The 18,517-nt window shown below is 36.4% G+C and overlaps 2 protein-coding genes across 2 annotated transcripts in view; both read right to left on the reverse strand.

Annotated features, from left to right (window-relative positions):
- Positions 1–584: 584 nt before the first annotated feature.
- On the reverse strand, positions 585–3,765 carry LOC138311011 (perlucin-like). Its single transcript, XM_069252438.1, has 5 exons — positions 3,616–3,765; positions 3,075–3,166; positions 2,344–2,434; positions 1,647–1,890; positions 585–706 (listed from the first exon to the last, which is right to left on the reverse strand). The coding sequence occupies exons 1-5, from the start codon at positions 3,665–3,667 to the stop codon at positions 658–660; spliced, it is 528 nt and encodes a 175-aa protein (XP_069108539.1). The 5' UTR covers positions 3,668–3,765; the 3' UTR covers positions 585–657.
- A 3,731-nt stretch (positions 3,766–7,496) lies between these two features.
- Positions 7,497–18,517, reverse strand: part of LOC138310473 (uncharacterized) — an 86,564-nt gene continuing 75,543 nt past the window's right edge. Inside the window, exon 2 of the mRNA XM_069251702.1 lies at positions 7,497–11,421. Coding sequence (XP_069107803.1) covers positions 9,218–10,750 — 1,533 coding nt within the window. The 5' untranslated portion in view covers positions 10,751–11,421 and the 3' untranslated portion in view covers positions 7,497–9,217. The remainder of the gene's footprint in view (positions 11,422–18,517) is intronic.

Raw genomic sequence — 18,517 nt, forward strand, 5'->3', positions numbered from 1 at the left:
GTGAAAAAGATGATTTATGTGAAAGTCGTGATTGTAATTATGGAGTGGTGAAAAAAGGTCGATGATTGTAATTATGGAGTGGTGAAAAAGTCTATGTGAAAAAAGACGTTGTGAAACTATTAATGGAAAAAAAAAGGTCATGATTGGGAGTTGAAAAAGGTCGATATTGCTCGTGGGAAAAAATTAAATGGTTCGGGTTTTGTATAAAAACATTGAATACGAGTGGTGAAAAAGGTCATGATTGTAATTACGGTGTGGTGTGAAAAGTCGTGATTGTTCTTACGGAGTGGAGAAAAAGGTCGTAATTTTATACAATTACTGTGTGGTAAAAAAATTGTGATTGGCATCATGGATTGGTGAAAAAGGTCGTGATTGTAATTACGCTGTGATGAGAAAAGTCGTGATTATAATTACGTTGTGGTGAACGAAAATTGGGACTGTAATTATGGTGTGGTGACAAAAAAATCGAGATTGTAATTATGGTGTTATGAATTGAAACTGAATTGTAATTAACTGACACGATAGGTTGGCCCTCTTATAAATGTAAAAAAAAAAATAGAAAAAAACAACAGCAAACACTAACATCAAAAAACGTAAATTTAATGCATAATAAGAGAGTTACATAATGAAATATTCAGCCTTCGATTGAGTCAGTCATTAACCAATTATTCCGATCTCTGACGGATCCACATCAGGTCTTGGTGCTCTGTCATAAACACAATTTCTGATAAAAACTCTGTTAAATATCGTGATAAATGTTTATGAGAGTATGATGTTTTGTGAGACAGTGAAATGTTCATTTTGCGTGTTCTTATAGAAGTAGAAATTTCACACAATTTATAATGGAACTACGCTGAAACAAATGTTCAAACAGTTGGGAATATATTAAACAAAATGTAATCTGAAGTTTGAAAACGTTTGTCACACTATACAAAGGGGATTTTACACGAGTGTCTTTATAATATGAAGTTGATTTAACTGCTTTTATTTTCATGTTACGTAGTCACCAGTGTAAGATTATATTTATCACATAACAAATATTGATGGACATATAGACAGAACTTTTTATTTCGTTTCTATACAAGAGTGTCAAAATCCGACTAGTATTTTACGTTCCGTCTAGTGAGACAACTCGTGCAACGTCCTTTTGGAATGATGACGTCATAATAATATTATTACTTAAGCATTAAAATATCATCCTATGGCAACTATGGTCTATTTAGATGCCAGAGCTTTGCAGACAATCTTCATAATGTATGAGATGATTGTCTGTAAAGCTCTGGTATATATATATATCATAAATGCCATAAGAAGATAATTTCAAGCTTATATTTATATTATCAACTCATTTTGGGGTCTCTGCATTAACATTGTTTTAGCTAGACCAGGAAAACCGTTTATCAACGACGAATCCACAATACGGAACAGCCATGTTGACGGTGATCAGTTGACGTCACCACGTCAACATTAGTGACGTCATATTGGTCACGTTTTGGGTGTCAGTTAACCGTCATATACTTCACATTGCCTTGCTTAGTTCATATAGTAGAAGTGACAAGAAAATGTAAATATGAGGCCGTATGACTGAAAGGGCCAGTTATGTGATCTATAAGATTTATTTTGCCTGTGATAAGAAGGTAACTTACTCTTCATCATGCCTTTCACATATAAAGTAATGTTGGGCTTCACATTTCCCGTCGTCCCAGCCGAACCCACAGAATTTGGCCAGCCTTAAGCAGTCCTCGTTTGAGTTGTAGTTATCAGGCTGCTTTGGACACCAGTTTGTATAATCACCGAATGGTTCTTCCGAGTAGGCCCAAATCCATTCCGTCTCAGTAGCAATGTCGGTACCGTCCAACCAGTACTTTACCGAAGGCGACGAGTCATGTGCTAGCAACATCGAAAAGAAGGAAGCTTTTCGAATTAAAGATTTAATATTCATAGTTTTTAGAGCATTCTTCTTTTATACCGTGGTAATTTTATCAGTTTTGTGAAAAGGAGAAATTGTAAAAAGCTCTAATATTTTCTATTTGTTAGCCTTTTGTGGAAACTAAAACAGAGTGTTGTGTTTCCGGTAAAAATATTTTTTGTACGTGTAACCTCACAAAGTTACGCTACACATACATAGAGCAATGCTCTAGATGAGAGTGTTTTTATCCGAAATACGATACTCTCTGCCATGTTCCATAAAAGGCTAATAAAAAGTAAAAAGAGTTATCGAATACATATAATTGATATACCCTGACGGAATTCGTGTATACAATACAGCAAAAACAATCACAGGCTTTTAAATGACACAGGCTAAGGTCTTGGTATGTTTTCAATTTTGAAAATAATCGTTACCATGGAAATGAAGGAGATAATTTCTGATAAAAATGTCCTCCCTTTGTGTTTCAATGGCCGCTAACTGAGAATCGAGTGCTTCGCAGTGTGCCTTCAAAGGAATACAACGTAGGTTAAATGGTTGGTCGTTAATATTCAATCATTTTTATTCTCCGCAAACGTGTTTCATTTTTGTCGAATATTTCTTTTTAATTGGTTAAGGGTTTTACCTAAACCGAATTGTAATTATAAAACGATCTTAGCCCAATGTTTTGTTACTGTTATGACTTAAAATCAATTTTCAGTTTGAGATTAAAAATGAACTGTTTATCTTTCCTGTGTCCTGATTATCGCGTATTTTACAAACACTACTTACATACCTTAGAATCACAGTTGAATGGACCTATATATTGTTTATGGTTTTACACAGAACATTTAACACTTGTTTTGTGCTGAATGTTACCTATTCCGTATTTGTATATAACATAGTTATCTGCCCTTACAGGAAGGTATTGATGGGACGTCATGTGTATCCGAGGATAACGTCACACTTTTCAGAAAAAAAAAGATGTAAGGTGAGCTCATACAATAATGACGTCGTAATGGACACCTACTCTAAAGGGAGGCAACTTTGCAATATGCAAAGACGGAATGTATGTATATTTTCCGACTCTATGGCTGTTAATTATATATCTTAAATATAAAATAAACTTCAGTTTGACGTTCAGACAGAAATAAAATCCAGGGTATACAGATGCATCCTGCCATGTTTCCGGTATGTCGACGAAGAAATAGCATGATTCGTCATGTCTGGTCCATCCGTTTGGACAGGACTCTCCGGCCACTGGTCAAGTAGGATAAAGTTTAAAAAAACAACTATATAATTTTTATATATCCATAAGACAATTCAACAAATAAGAATCACCTGTACGTACCATATTATATTCACTAGTGCAATCTACTAATTTGGACATATTGTATATTTGTGTTTATCATACAGAAATACATGATAGGTATAAAGAACTCATATGTAATTAAATTGAATATTTGGACGGAATTGTTAGATTGAAGGTAAAAATTATTCCATTAAAATATACGCTTTTTACGAATCTGACAGTACCTGATAGGTTATCTTTGTAAAATATACTCAAATATAGCTTTCTATCAAAAACAAATTTAAGCTTGTAACTCCAGAATTTCATTGTGAATTACGAGCGCAAAAATGAAAAGACACAATGGAAGTACTATAAGTGTATATATGGTGTTTTTCAATAAAGTAGGTAACGAACTTACCACTGTCAATGTTAAAGACCACAAACAGAATAGTATATGACAATACAAACATCTTATCCTGTTTATCTTGGTCTAGCTGTTCCAGTTATCTTGACAGACAACAATGGTTTGGCAATGATAACCTACATCATAATGCTCGTGAACTTAACAGCTGCTTACAGAGGTCGTAGTGACAGACAATTGGTATTCAGAGTTAAGATTGTATTAACTGTTACATGGTGTATAAGGGGTAGTTATCACGAAGACAGGTGGTTACGGAAGACGTGGTGACCGACAATTAGTATTCTAACTTAGACTGTATTAATTGTTACATAGTATTTAAAGGGATGGTTATTCAGAAAGAAACAAACGTAAATTAAAATAATGATATAGTTTGTGTGCCTACATATCACTTCTTACTTGTAATTCAACATCGTTTGGTTTATCTTATTATATATTTACGTCCTATTAACAGTCAGGGTCATGTAAGCATAGCCTGCCTAGTGTGTGGTGTCTAGCATGTGTGAAGTGCGAGGTGTCTGTTTTTGGAGATCCGCGGTGTATTCGTACTGGGTATTGTTGTATTGTGGAACTCTAACTATGTTGATACAAAGCGTGTAACATCATAGCCAACCTTGAATATTAGTTTTGACTCGTTTATTGTTTGATATTTCCATTCTACTTTCAGTTTCCCGTTTAATCTTTGTTAAACCAGATGGGCAATATCTGGCTATGAACTCCAATCTGGTCAAGCGTATGAATATCTAACGTTTCCGCCGCGTCACTGACAATGTGTTCAATATATACTTACGCCTATACATAACGGTCAAATAATTTCCAAAGTGGTTTTAAAGTTGTGTAGTCTATGAAATCTAATAGTATTATCGTGTTGACAAAATCACTTAAAAAACGTCATCGCATAATTTTCATTTGTTCGCTTGTATCAAACCGTTTTGTGTTGAACTAAATGTATATTTAGAAGTTGATGCTATTGCTGTTCCGTCTATTGAACTTGGTGACGTCAACACTAGCGCAAGCGGGAAATTTAAAGGATATACGTGTATAGTTTTGAATTCGAATGATCGTAATGGAAATATAAGTAATAAACTGTTACCAGATTGGACATACAGTTGATATGAAGCCCATGTTTGTTTGTTTGTTGTGGGTTTTTTGTGTGTTTGTTTGTTTCACTAACAGAAAGCTGTCAATAATTTTAACACGCTTGCTTATTGGTAAGCAGTTTCATTGATGTTTATAATAAACACAGACAAATGCGGTAATATGGTCCCAGGGGTTAGTAAACGATAGCACGATGGGACAAAGGATGTGATAAAGTGTCAATCTTAGGAACAGTGGACAAATATGACAAAATAGACTAAATCGCGAAATAATATCGCCTCAAAAACGTATGAAATCGCGCATTTAGTAGCCGAGAAAATAAGTCAATTTACAGTTAATGCAGTGGGCACTATGTTAGTAGCCGAGAAAATAAGTCAATTTACAGTTAATGCAGTGGGCACTATGTTAGTAGCCGAGAAAATAAGTCAATTTACAGTTAATGCAGTGGGCACTATGTTAGTAGCCGAGAAAATAAGTCAATTTACAGTTAATGCAGTGGGCACTATGTTAGTAGCCGAGAAAATAAGCCAATTTACAGTTAATGCAGTGGGCACTATGTTAGTAGCCGAGAAAATAAGTCAATTTACAGTTAATGCAGTGGGCACTATGTTCATGAAATCTTTTGAAAAACTGAAACTTCATATCAATATGCTATATTTGAGGTGGTTAAATATTGACTTGTACAATGTAAATGGGTATACAATATACACTGTAACTTGTCAATATATAACCATCGTAAGTAATCGGAATCCTATAGGATAGTCCAAGGGTGTAGAGATGGCAAGTGACCGGAACCCCTGGAGTATCGAGAATGATGGTATATCTGTACCTATATGATAAGGTATTCTAAAAAACGGCTGGGCACTTTTTGATAAAGATTAAGATATCACTACATACTATAACAAGCCATTTAGGTTTCGTGTTCGAATCCCAAGCGGGGCAGTTACCGGGTAATGACCGCTGTCGGTGGTTTTTCTCCGGGTACTCCGGTTTTCTTCCACCATCAAACCTGGCACGGTTATGACGTAAAACTAAACAAATCAAACTGTAAATAGATGTGTTCGTCCTGCTGCCTTTCTTACCATATCTTCTCACCAGGCCATGAGTCGTGTAAGATGGTTTCATTTGCCTTCAGGCTTGGACTTTAGTCTTTAACCGTGGCGCACAGCGCACATGTGTTGTCCTAGAAAGTGACTCAGCTGAAGGTGACGTCTGGTCTGATGGTCAATTATGCATTTAATGCATTCCATTGAGTAGCGTATCACGATTTTTTCACCTGAGAAAATCGTATTTGTCGTCGGCAAAACCCTCGAGAAATCTTTTCCTCGGCGAACGCAAAAATATTGTTTGTTATACCGAAAAAATACCAAAACATTAAAATATTTGAGCCTCCTATTTAATACACAGACAGCATAATGGACACATTCAATAAGTAAATTTATTTATGCATCTATGTAATGTTTTATTAAATATAATTAGTGGAATTTAAGGGAAATCAGATACGTTCCTTCGTAACGTTTACTTCAAATGCTGAACTGCCGAAATTGGCTAATGCAGTGGATTGATAGAATGAGTTAAAAAATAATTAGCGCGAGGGGAACGACGTTCTATATCTGATATTCGAATGGAAAGCCTTATCACCTGAATTGTGTCCCCTGAGCCTAGACACGCCATAGTCTTGAAAGTGGTAGTTTCTGCTGCTCGTTAACTATCCACATCCATTGTCTGTATAATATGGTCGGGTCGGGTGTGTCCGGTGTCTTTGGGTGTATACTCCCGTAAGATGTATGAAGTAAACACATGTCTCCACTACAACGTCTGCATTAGCACGGACTTGCTTTTGGCTATGGCTTGATGAACAATCGTCTTTGTCGAGACACACCATAGTCTATTTTTTATTTGCATATTACAGAGTTATTGACGCTTGGGGTTAGGTATTAATTGTGACGTCATGTGTTTGCGAGCGTAACGTATCTATATTTTACTTAAAAAACGACATTAATTGTGCTCACAAAATGATAATGTAACTGTTATGGTCTATTTACATTGTTGGCTAAATGTATGTCGTCGCTTGGCTGTGAGGTAGAAAAAAGACCATCTTCTTTTCATGTCATAACTTTATTCACTCATTTATTAGAGAGCTCCACATAAGGGGAGATAACACATATGAACTAAAACTCTTAACAGCAGACAAAGGGAGACAATACCTAACCGCAAGGGAGCTACAATGAGGGGATAACAACGGTGATATTTGCTCCTTCTCAGTGTTCAACATAAATGAAGTACGACGACTGGTTTGTCAGGGGACTGTACAATGTGACCGAGTGGGATGTGCTGTTCGGTGGCTTTGGTAGCGTGCTCCGAATGCACGATAGCATGCATGATAACACTACGAAGTGGTCAAGAGTTGCCACTATTAAGAAGATTCACACCTGTTATACAGCAGTCAGTCCCATACATATCACACTACATCCATGGGATGACGTCCTTACAAGGCCTTCGCTGTTAATAATAGAATTTTGATTAAGTTTGTCCTATTAACATCATGAGTCATTTAATTATGTGGTTTCGGAGATTTTGGTATATCTTCGTGTTGTGTGACCTTGTTACAGTGTTGTCCTTTTTATAGTGCTATATCACTGAAGCCTGCCGCCAAAGGCACCAAGCAGCACAGCCCTCTCGGTAACATTATACCACTCACTTCATGCTGAGCGCTAAGCGGGGGCAGAAAGTACTATTTGTAAAGAATATCATGTGTTTCGACCTAGGAACAAATACCAGAGCCTTTCTGGGACGAACACTTACTATTATCGACCAGCTAAGCGATGTAAGAAATATAACACAATTCGTTTTGCACAAAATTTTAATCAACTCAAATTTTCATACCAAACAATAATAACATTATATTAAAAAACATTGATAATATTTTGTAACAATAATCTACATTAAATAAATAACAATCTCGCTAAAAAATCACAGCAGACGTTATCACAGAAAAGCAAAATGTAAAATAAATATGGATGGAAAACAGATATTCAAATCAATTGATATGGTAACAGACTAGACATATTTCCTCTATGTTTCACGCATGCGTGAACATCCTCATATGTAGTTACAATACTGTAAACCAACTTTTTTTCGTGACTTTAAATTTCGCGATTTCCATTTCAGTGCATTTTCACGAGATTGTGGAAGATATTGATTTCGCAAAAATATATTTTCGCGAAATTACCTGAAAGAAGTTGGTTTATAGTAACTAATTAACGGTTGTGTGATTCATGTGACCAACTGACATATGGTGTTATATATATATATATATATATAGGATCCTAAATGAGCGTTAAATTTCATATTAGTTTTTCTGAAACGAGTCTATGAGGTTTTTTTAATGAGCCTTGACGAGCTCAATTAAAACTTTTAGACGGGTTTCCGTTAAATATCATGAAATCACAGTTTTCAGATACTTTTATCACACAGAAACCTAGCGACTTAGCAATTTTTGCAGCACATTTGACGAAAATTCCATCGAAGAATTCGACGTCAAAATTGCTGCCAAAAATCGCTCAAGGTTCTTTTACACTAAAGATATCACAACATTACACAGGTAAAATCACAGGATATCAGGTGGATTGAATGTGATTAATTGTTATCACAACGTCACGTGCTAATCATTTCTTAAATGTATGTTTCAGTACCAGCACTAATTAAGTGTTTTGCAAACGTCTGGTATATTTCATTACCTGACCACGCATTATGTAATATGTAAATACATGCCCACGTACTATGTCCTTTCAGTGTCAGCTTTTTAAATTCGTGGACCGAAATTGAAATTACAGACACGTTTTGCAGTGCAAACATTCAGTTAATAGGACCAAGAGTTAAGTTATTACGGTGTCTCTGATCCTTACATTACCAAATATACATATGAATGCGGATTTCTGTGTAGAAGTCAATGCAAAACTACTTCAATAATCCTAAATGTACGATCGTGTCTTATCATCGTAACGTAACTAGTATCCGAACGAAGTAATGTGAAACTCTCCCACTGTGATTGGATACTGGTTTTGTATGTATTTGATTTAGTGCCGGTAACAATAAAAAAACACGCGGACAGGCAATGGATAGTTGCCAGTGAAAAAAAAAACTGGAATTCACATCATACAATTTGCTGTATAACCTCCGTAATAATCAAAAATAAGGTAATTTTGCCGACACTTTTAAAATACTATTTATCCAATAAACCATACTTTTCAAATACCGGTAATCATAGTTAAGCGTTGTTACGCAAGGACTTCGGCGCTACTAAATGATTTTGCTATTCAAACTTTCTGCGTGTCGTGCATAAAACAATTAATTGCAGATGGGCAAATTCATAATTGTGCTAACCGATTCAAACAAATATTGAAGATTTTCATGCGCTAATGTCAGTACGTTTATATTGATTTTTGATGCTGCTTATGAGAGTCAAGTAGTGTATGTTCGTATCGAATATATAAATAATTTTTCAGTACGTTCCAAGAGCCTGAAAGACTTTGATAGACTGTTGCCATAGTTCCCTTACCCATATATGGTTACGGTGGTCAATGGCCAGGATATCCGGCCAGTAAATCCCATCCTCTTCATACAGGAGTATCCGCGTGAAATCTCCACTAATGTCCAGTAGATGGAGCGCGTTGTTGTTTATGTCACAAACCACGATATTTCCTTCCTTATCACACTTGACGTCACGTGGATCAAACGTATTGTCGAGGGTCCCTTTAGGGGGTCCTTTGTACACGTTCTTCAGTCGTCCGTCTTCTCGTAGGATTACGAGACTCTCGTTTTCTATATCCGATACACACATGTCGCCGTTGATGTTGATATCGATATACTCCGGATATTTAAACAACCTCTCTCCCATATGATCATGCTCAATCTCCCGCTTCCGTTTTCCTTCCCTCGAGTATATCAACAATCGGTTCCTCTGTTCCGGCCGGTAGCGCCGGCGGAAGTCCTCCACGCCACAAATCACGACATCTCCGTAACTATTTATGGCAATACCTGCCGGGTGTAGAGGGAGAGACAGAAAACTGTGTATTTTGTTGTCGGGACTAATCACTTTGATGGTTTTGTTAGCGAAACACGTGACGAAAATTTCGTCTGAAGCCTTATTTAATGCCATGTCTCTGACTTCGCTATGGACGTTGACACTCCTCAGTCTCTGTCCCTCGATATTATAGAGATGTATAGCAGACGACATGGCTTCAGATATCCAAACCTGGTCACGTGACGCCGCACACATGCTCAAAACGTAACTTCCAACATCAAACGTTGTGACAAGAGTAAAGTCGGTTCCCCATCCTTTTGGGTTAAGTTGCTTAAACTCAAACCGCTTCCTTTTCTCAGTTGGTCGTGGCGAATTTCCTCGCTGATATAAGTCGCTGTAACGCAGCTGTGATGTCACAGGATGTGCAGTTTTTGGTCTCTCAGATGTTAACGCCGACGTAAGAGCCGACGTGGATAACGTCAATCCGTTCAAAGAAGTCACCAAGTCCTTGGTGAAAGATGTCTTCTCGCCATTATCTCGTCTTGGTGAACCTACTGAATCTGTGAGTCCTGTCACATGATGTCGCCTGGTTGCAATTGTTTTTAAATGAACCCTCGTGCAATCGAAACACAAATTTTGATCACATTCTATGCATGTGACTTCCGGCTCATCATTACTACACGTGTCACATAGGTTGCGGAGTCCATTTTCAGCCGACAGAAGAAGCTTGGGGACGTATCCGTTGCTGCCTTTGCTTGATTTATAGTTCATATTAGCCCTGTCCAGATCCATGTTGACATCGCCTTCCGACACGACTATATGAGTATAACAAATCGGACATTTAACTAGACTGTCAAGAGCAGCTCTTACACACGTACTCACTGCCCGCCGATTCCCTTTAACTCTCCCGTAACTAAAGTCAACAGACTGCGCATGCGCGGGTCCGTCGGCTCGAGGATTCGAAAGTTTACAATGGGCAGCTTTCTTATAATTGATTAAAGCTTTATCCATTTTTCTAAACACTACGCTTTATTTACAATTTGTATAGCTGGCGCTCGGCCATAGATTTCGATTTATAATCATAAATCTACTGGACTGGGAAATGCTACGGGTAGGTTATGTATATAGGTGTAAGATGACTGGTGGTCATAACCTCCCAATACACAAGATATTAGTAAATATTATAAATGTGCATACCCTCCACAAAGCCTTGCTTACCTACGTCAGAAAATAAATTTATCAAAAAATTAATCGTCTGTGTAAATTATGTAGATACTGAGATTTCTAAAGGGTCATTTGATATCATAATCGTGATTTTATTACCGTCAGTAGACTGAGAGGACTATAATTACGGAATGAATCCTAATTTGAATCTGAATTCGTTATCGGTAAAAAACTAACAATGCTGCGAATACCTGCGTATCCTTACTCGAAATTACACAATGAACGTATTAAACACACGTTGGTGACTTATAAATCCAGGCGTATATAAAAATTCTTGATAAGATTAAAGCTGATCTCCTCTAACGGCGAAACCAAACACGAACATATCTGGAGATTTCTTGATTGAATGTCAGTCACTTTGCTAACGTCTTAAAGGATATTGCTCGGCTCTCAGTATCGGACCTTTCACACATCTAAACACCGTGCTATTGTTTGCAGATGTTTAATGTTCTGTTTACCTGAAATTAGAAATAAATATAAAGGTTACACAATAAAATAGTCATCGTTTTAAAGGTAACTGAGCATACGTTAGAGGAACCGGCTCTCTATAATGACATGTATTCTGTACTGTTAAATTAACCGGGATATCGATATAAAGGCTAGGCGTTTAATGGGTAAATTATATGTATATAATTGAATGTGGTCGTTTGAATATGCCATGTCTACTTTTCATCGATAACTCTGAACTCGGTGAACCAAGAAATGGTTAAATACATGTAGATTGACAGCTATATACAAAAACCTCGAGGCATAAACATTATTTTCTTTAAAGTGTCCCTTTAATGTCTTACTATATATTAATATATATATATAATAATAAATAAATGTTGAATCTCCTTGTGATGGAATTTGATTAGAAAAACCAAAACTAAAACAAATCTGCGATCTATCCTAACGTTTTCCCAGCTGCCGATGTTCATCAGCAAATGTTTATTGATCGGAAAACGTTAGAGATCGATCGCAGATTTGTTTTAGGTTTTTTTCTCTATTAATATATATATATATTCTTAACATATTCATCTTATTCATTAATAGCAATAATATTTATTGTTTAAGTAATATTTCTCCAAACTTCGATAAGGTCTTTCGTTGCCCAAATACTAGATGATTTATTATTAAACAGACTATCTATTTATATGGGGTTATGGTTGAAAATAAGAAGACATCAATATTGTTTGTTTATTTGATTAAATTAACGTCCTTTTAGAAAACAGTGTCATGTAAGGACGGCCTTCCATGTATGCGGTGTGGTGTGTGTATAAAGTGCGTGTTGCGTGTTTTCGTTGGCTGCGAAACATTATTATTACATTAATTTGTAAAAATGTTTTATCAAAACATAACCATTTCAACTTGAGTATAAAAGGCAATATATTGTATTGATAACCGATAATCATTTATAATGTTCTTACAATAAGTTCTGCATTCGAAAAAATGTCAAAGAAAACAATGATTAAATGTACAGTATCTTTTGTCTTTGTTGCTTTTTTAAAATTTTGAATTGTAATATCCCACACCCCATGTGGCATGTCGCTCAAGTACACTCAAGTTCCATATAACTAGCGTAAAACGAAATGGTTGTCTCGAGTGGTCTCAAAACCATTATGTATTTCAACACGCAGATATGAACTTCATGATAGATATCAAATCTATGCAGTATACGTATGCATATATCTTCATATCTAAGTAAGTCTAAGTGAGAGATGTGTATACTTCTCGGCCACACTGGCTTTCATTGTCACGTTAATGTATCTCACAATTGAAATCCCAGACATGGGATTACTCAAGTAGGTGTCCAAGTGCTCATTTTGTCTGCCCACTGACTAAATAAATATAAACTTTATTAAAAATCCGCTTGTACAAACAGTCTACTTATCAATTGAAAACCACAGTATACAACGTTGAGTGTATAGCATTAGAGGTAATACCAGGAGATTAAGAGGTTTTACAAAAGACACACGGGATCGGATTTGCAAATGAGATAATGATTCAACATACCTTTAATCATGCGACAAACTTCATCATTTGTCAATATTTGCCGTATGATCTATGTTAATACATCTAAATATGTTTTGGTTCATTATATGTATGTCCTCTTTATAGCCAGGACTACATAAGGACGGTAGCTATCTTTATATAGCAATTAGCACATTCATGTAGCAAACGTCCGGGAAATATACAAAATCCTAATGCATTAATATCTTATGGATTTCGTCATGAAATGCTATATACGGCGAACACGTGTTCACCGTGTATGATTGTTTACACCGTAACGTGACAGGTAAACACATTAGTATCTGTGACTATATATACTTACAGTATGTCATCGATCGGTTATAGTTCAGCCTACCTCACTGACAGGGGTGAGTGATCAACAGAAGGCCAAAAGTGAGATGGTGTCGGGGAAGACGTTAGAAAGTTAGATGGTAAGACGATAAGAGAAAACAATCTAAATTTGGTCGCCTTTTACGATCATGAAATAGTAATAGCAGTCACAATTCTAACGCCCTACCTCCAGAACAGTCATTGATCGATTACAGTTCATTGGAAATGTAGTAAAATCGTCTTTCTATGACAAGTAGGATGTCCACTTGTGACTTTTATAAAACATTCAGCCGTCTTTCTATGCCAAATAAGATGCACACTTGTGATCAATGTATATTCGTCTTTCTATGCCAAGTAGAATTCACATTTGTGACAAATAAATTAAATCGTCTTTCTATGCCATATAAGATGCACACTTTTGACAAATAAAACATTCAATCGTCTTTCTATGTTAAATAAGATGCACACTTTTGTCCAATAAAACATTCAATCGTCTTTCTATGTAAAATAAGATGCACACCTTTGACCAATAAAACACACAAACGGTGGACATAAGCAGGTGATACTGTATAATATCCTTTTTTAGATAAAATTGCGTTGAATTCGCTGGTAAATTACCGCTAACTTTAGTGTCCGTAAGTGCATATAATAGATGCAAAATAAGCAAGACAATATGCATATTTTTTCTATAATTTAATTTTTATTTATTTTTCAGATACAATATTTAACCCCTATATATAGCTAAATAATCTGTATATCTTAGTGATATTAGAAATTGACAAATTCGCGATCATTTTTCCTCTTGAATTTCTATCAAAGAAGAGATCTCAAAATGTTCTCCCTGTGATATTAAACACCTCTACAATAGTAAACTCCCGATTAAAAGCAGTTTGGTTTTATATGTTATGGTCAACGTCCTATAAACAGCAAAGTTTATTTCTATTCCTGCTTAGCATTCAGCATACCGGGAGTGGGACGGCTGGTTTGCCCGTTGTCAGTATAATATGACAGGGTGGGGTGTGTTGCTTGGTGTCATCGGCAGTGTGATTCAGTGATGTAGCACTATAAAAGGGGCAAAAATTCCACTTTACAAGAAAATACAACACGAACATACCACAGTCTCCCAAAACGCGCACCACGCACTTCACACACGCTCCACACCACATACATGGGAGGTCATCTTTACATGACCCTGGCTGTTTATAGGACATTCTACCACAATAGTCAGTGTTATTCAACTCTCAGGGTATCAAATAAACGATGCAGCTGTTGATTAACAATTTGTTTATACCACACGTGGTATAAACCCTGTACGCATTCTGATTGGCTGACACGGTGAACTTTGACCGAACTACGTCTTTCTGAGTGTCGTGTCATCATTTGTCAACGTCATCAATAATCGAGTGACGTCATGCTATGCTGTGATCGCCGCTTGACGCCCAAACTGCTGTTGGATTGCGTACTTATCCTCGTCGTATTTCTATCGGCTAAAAGCGGATATAATTGTGGTAGAAACAGGTCACACGACTCGTAGTTGTTGGATATGGAATTTATTCCACACTCGTGAGTTATTTTTTAAAAGTTACAAAAGACACTCGCTAAAGCTCGTGTCTTTTGTAACTTTTAAAAAATAACTCACTCGTGTGGAATAAATTCCATATCCAACAGCCACTCGTTGTGTAACCTCTATTTAACCAAACAGACAAACAACAAAGGACGTATTCTATTATATTAGTTTTGTGTCTTCTTGCAACAGTGAAAATCTTGGCCTTCTTATACTGACGCAAACACTACCAATCCAGTTCCGTATACTGATAAAGGACGATTTGGAAAGAGAGCCCCAATCTCTCAATGCTTCGTGCTAAGCATGCGCAGTAACAATCACAGTAGACAATAGAAGAATGATTATTGAAGGATTTGCTTGCTTGTGTGTTTGTTTGATTTAAATAACTCCCCAATAATAACCAGGGTCATGTAAGGACGGCCTCCCATGCATGTATTGTTTTTCGTGTATGAAATGCGTGATGCGTGTTTTGGGGGACTGTGGTATATTTGTGTTGTGTCTTCTTGAGTATTGAAAGAATGACAGGTTACAGCAGAAATGCTCATTGAAAAAGTCGGGTAACGAAAAAAGCACGCAGCCGGTAAACAGAGACGTAAAGGAAGCGGTCTTCCAATTTTGAAAAGTGTTATAAAGGTTGAAAATTAATGAATTACAACACAAGGGATCGTTACCAGATGAGAATATTTAATTTAACTATCAATGAACACAATAGCCTGACATACACACAGACTATATTGTGTTGGGGCGTAGAGCGGTAATAGGTAGACATTAACAAATTAAGGCGCACAATTAAGCGAACACAAACACCAGTAATAATAAACATATTGGTGTCTTCAGAAGAAAAAAACCGCATAAAACATAAGAAATTTTGTTTGATTTAGTTTATTTGATTACCTTCCTATTATGTTCTATTAACAGACAGGATCTCAGAAGGACTGCTTTCCGTGTGTGAAACGAGTGTTGCAGAGATGTGTATATTGCGAGGCTATGGTATATTCGCGCTGTCTCCCTTGTCATAGTGGAACAGTTGGCCTTTTATAGTTTTATCTCACTGAAGCACAAAATCACCAAGCGATGGCAATAAGTAACGAGCATTTAATATAGCACAGTCACTTCCATATCAATATCTTATTGAAGTAAAACTTAGCTTGATTTTTTAGATTAGCGTCTATTAACTGCAAGAGTATTTAAGGTATATGAATGTCTGTTACTTAGAAGACAGGGAAGTGAGACCTACAGTAAGGAAAAATCAGTAAGTTGTACCGTTGAATGAATGATTGTAAAATTAAAGCTGTTTTCCATGTTTAATCACCATTCCATCTGTACACATTAAACGTGCCAGTTTTACCCTTGATGAATTAATTTTTTTGTTTATATTAGGTGTGATTATGGAAGTACAGGGCTAATAAAATAATTACGGTTTTTATGTGAGGTTTTCGTCTATTCGGAATGTTTAAATGCCTTTGGATCATCGGAGTCGCGATAGGAATATGATTAACTATAATAATGCAATTCAACGCCATGTGTCTGATTTTCATTTTCAGCTATATCGGGTACATTTTGATAAGCATTTCTAGTTTAACTATCCATGTACGTTATATACATTACTCTGAGATCAAGTGCAATAACTGCTTTTATATTAATTAGTTGGATAGTCGGTTGATAAGGCTAAACGATCAAATTACAGAAAAGGTCAATTAAGGACTCCTAATTGAACTGCGTTGCGTGTTTGGAAGATTGTGCTATGAGAGATTACGATATAATAACACGCTTAGTTATAATTCATGACGAACACATTCTACATACTTATTGTAGCTGTAAATAATGAGTTATGCTATTTATTTATTTTTATGCCATTCCAGGATAGATATACATACAATTATAACAATGAGCCTAAAATATATATACATTATAAATAATGAGTTTAATCACGATAATATAAGAATAAGAAATACCGATTCACGGGCGCCACGTGACCGCGTCTGCACACATCGGTGACGTCATCGAATCCGCGGTTCACGACAATGTTGTTTAATCACTTAAAATACGACAATATCAGATACGTAGTGTTCAGGGTTGCACTTGTGCATGGGCCCAGTAGATAGGGCGATATAATTGTCCCTGTTGACCGTATTGCAAGATAAAAATGGCGACTTAATTTCGGATAATAAATTATCATTTCTCTTCTTCTTTAATATATGTTACTAGGTGAGTATTCGCCCTTATGAGGACAATTTTGGGTTCTGTCCCTTTGCTGATAGACACCATAGTCTATAAAATGGGAGTGGGACGACAGGTTTGTCCTTTGTCGGTATATTCTGACCAGGAGGGTATGGTGCTTGGTGTCGTCAGCAGCATGCTTCAGGGATATAGAACTGTTAGAAGGGAATGACTTCCACTATACAAGAAGACACAGCACCAACATACTGCAGTCTCCCAAAAGCATGCTTCATTAAGACAGTGCTATAAACCGGGCAAAGGAGGAGTATTATTAAAGCCCCCTGGCGGCTATGACCGAACTCCATATTATTGTTTTGTGTACAGCTACTCGGTAGTTAGGATATCATACTCTCTTATACTTACACGTGTAACAATGGCTGGTCTAGGGCAATACACTCTGAATACCGCCCGAAGCTGTATAGCATGGCTTCCCAAGCAATAAAGCCTGGTGACGTCACAGCGTCAACAAAATTACTACTTTCCCGCTAGAATTTTAACATTTATTTTTCAGAAATTATGCTGTATTTTCATTAAAAATACAAATAACAGAATTTGCGTTGAAAATATCACCCAGTTATCATTACTGGAGGAATCATTTGCAGTCACATTTTTTTCGAATTCATTTCATAATGGTCCGAAGTCGCAGTAGTAAAATTTCAATAAAACTAGAGTTTTACAACATTTTGTGACCCTCGGGTAGAATATCCCTATCCTTCATATCCATGTATGAAAGAGTCTTATAATATGGCATATGCTTTAGCTCAGGTCGCAGTCCCTTGTGTGGGGGTTATAAACAGCAGGGTCAAATTTATGTTTGATCTAGTCTTGTTGGAACCAAATGAGGTTTTTGAATGCTTTTGATGATTTATTATGTATTGTTATGTCGAAAATAAAACAAATAGTAACATATCACTTACTGTCAAAAACGGGTCACATTGACCTTATTTTGTAAAATGCCAAATAGGCAAAAATGAAGTCTATTTGTTATCGTATCTAATACACATGAGCAAAAATGTCACATGCATGTATGTTATATTTCATAAAGCAATATATTTAAATGATATTGAAGTCTATTTGTTATCGTATCTAATACACATGAGCAAAAATGTCACATGCATGTATGTTATATTTCATAAAGCAATATATTTAAATGATATTAACTTACCCCTCAACACTGTCAACAAAAATGGCACTTATCGGTCAGGGTCACTATAGGTCCAAAATTATCACGCAGCTCACACTAAATACACGCTATAAACGTCATACATGGGAGACCGTCCTTACATGACCCTAGCTGTTAATATAACGTTATACATGGGAGGCCGTCCTTACATGACCCTGGCTGTTAATATAACGTTATACATGGGAGGCCGTCCTTACATGACCCTGGCTGTTAATATAACGTTATACATGGGAGGCCGTCCTTACATGACCCTGGCTGTTAATAT

Source organism: Argopecten irradians, chromosome 16, assembly GCF_041381155.1.
Source record: "Argopecten irradians isolate NY chromosome 16, Ai_NY, whole genome shotgun sequence".
In the NCBI taxonomy this organism is placed as follows: Eukaryota; Metazoa; Mollusca; class Bivalvia; order Pectinida; family Pectinidae; genus Argopecten; species Argopecten irradians.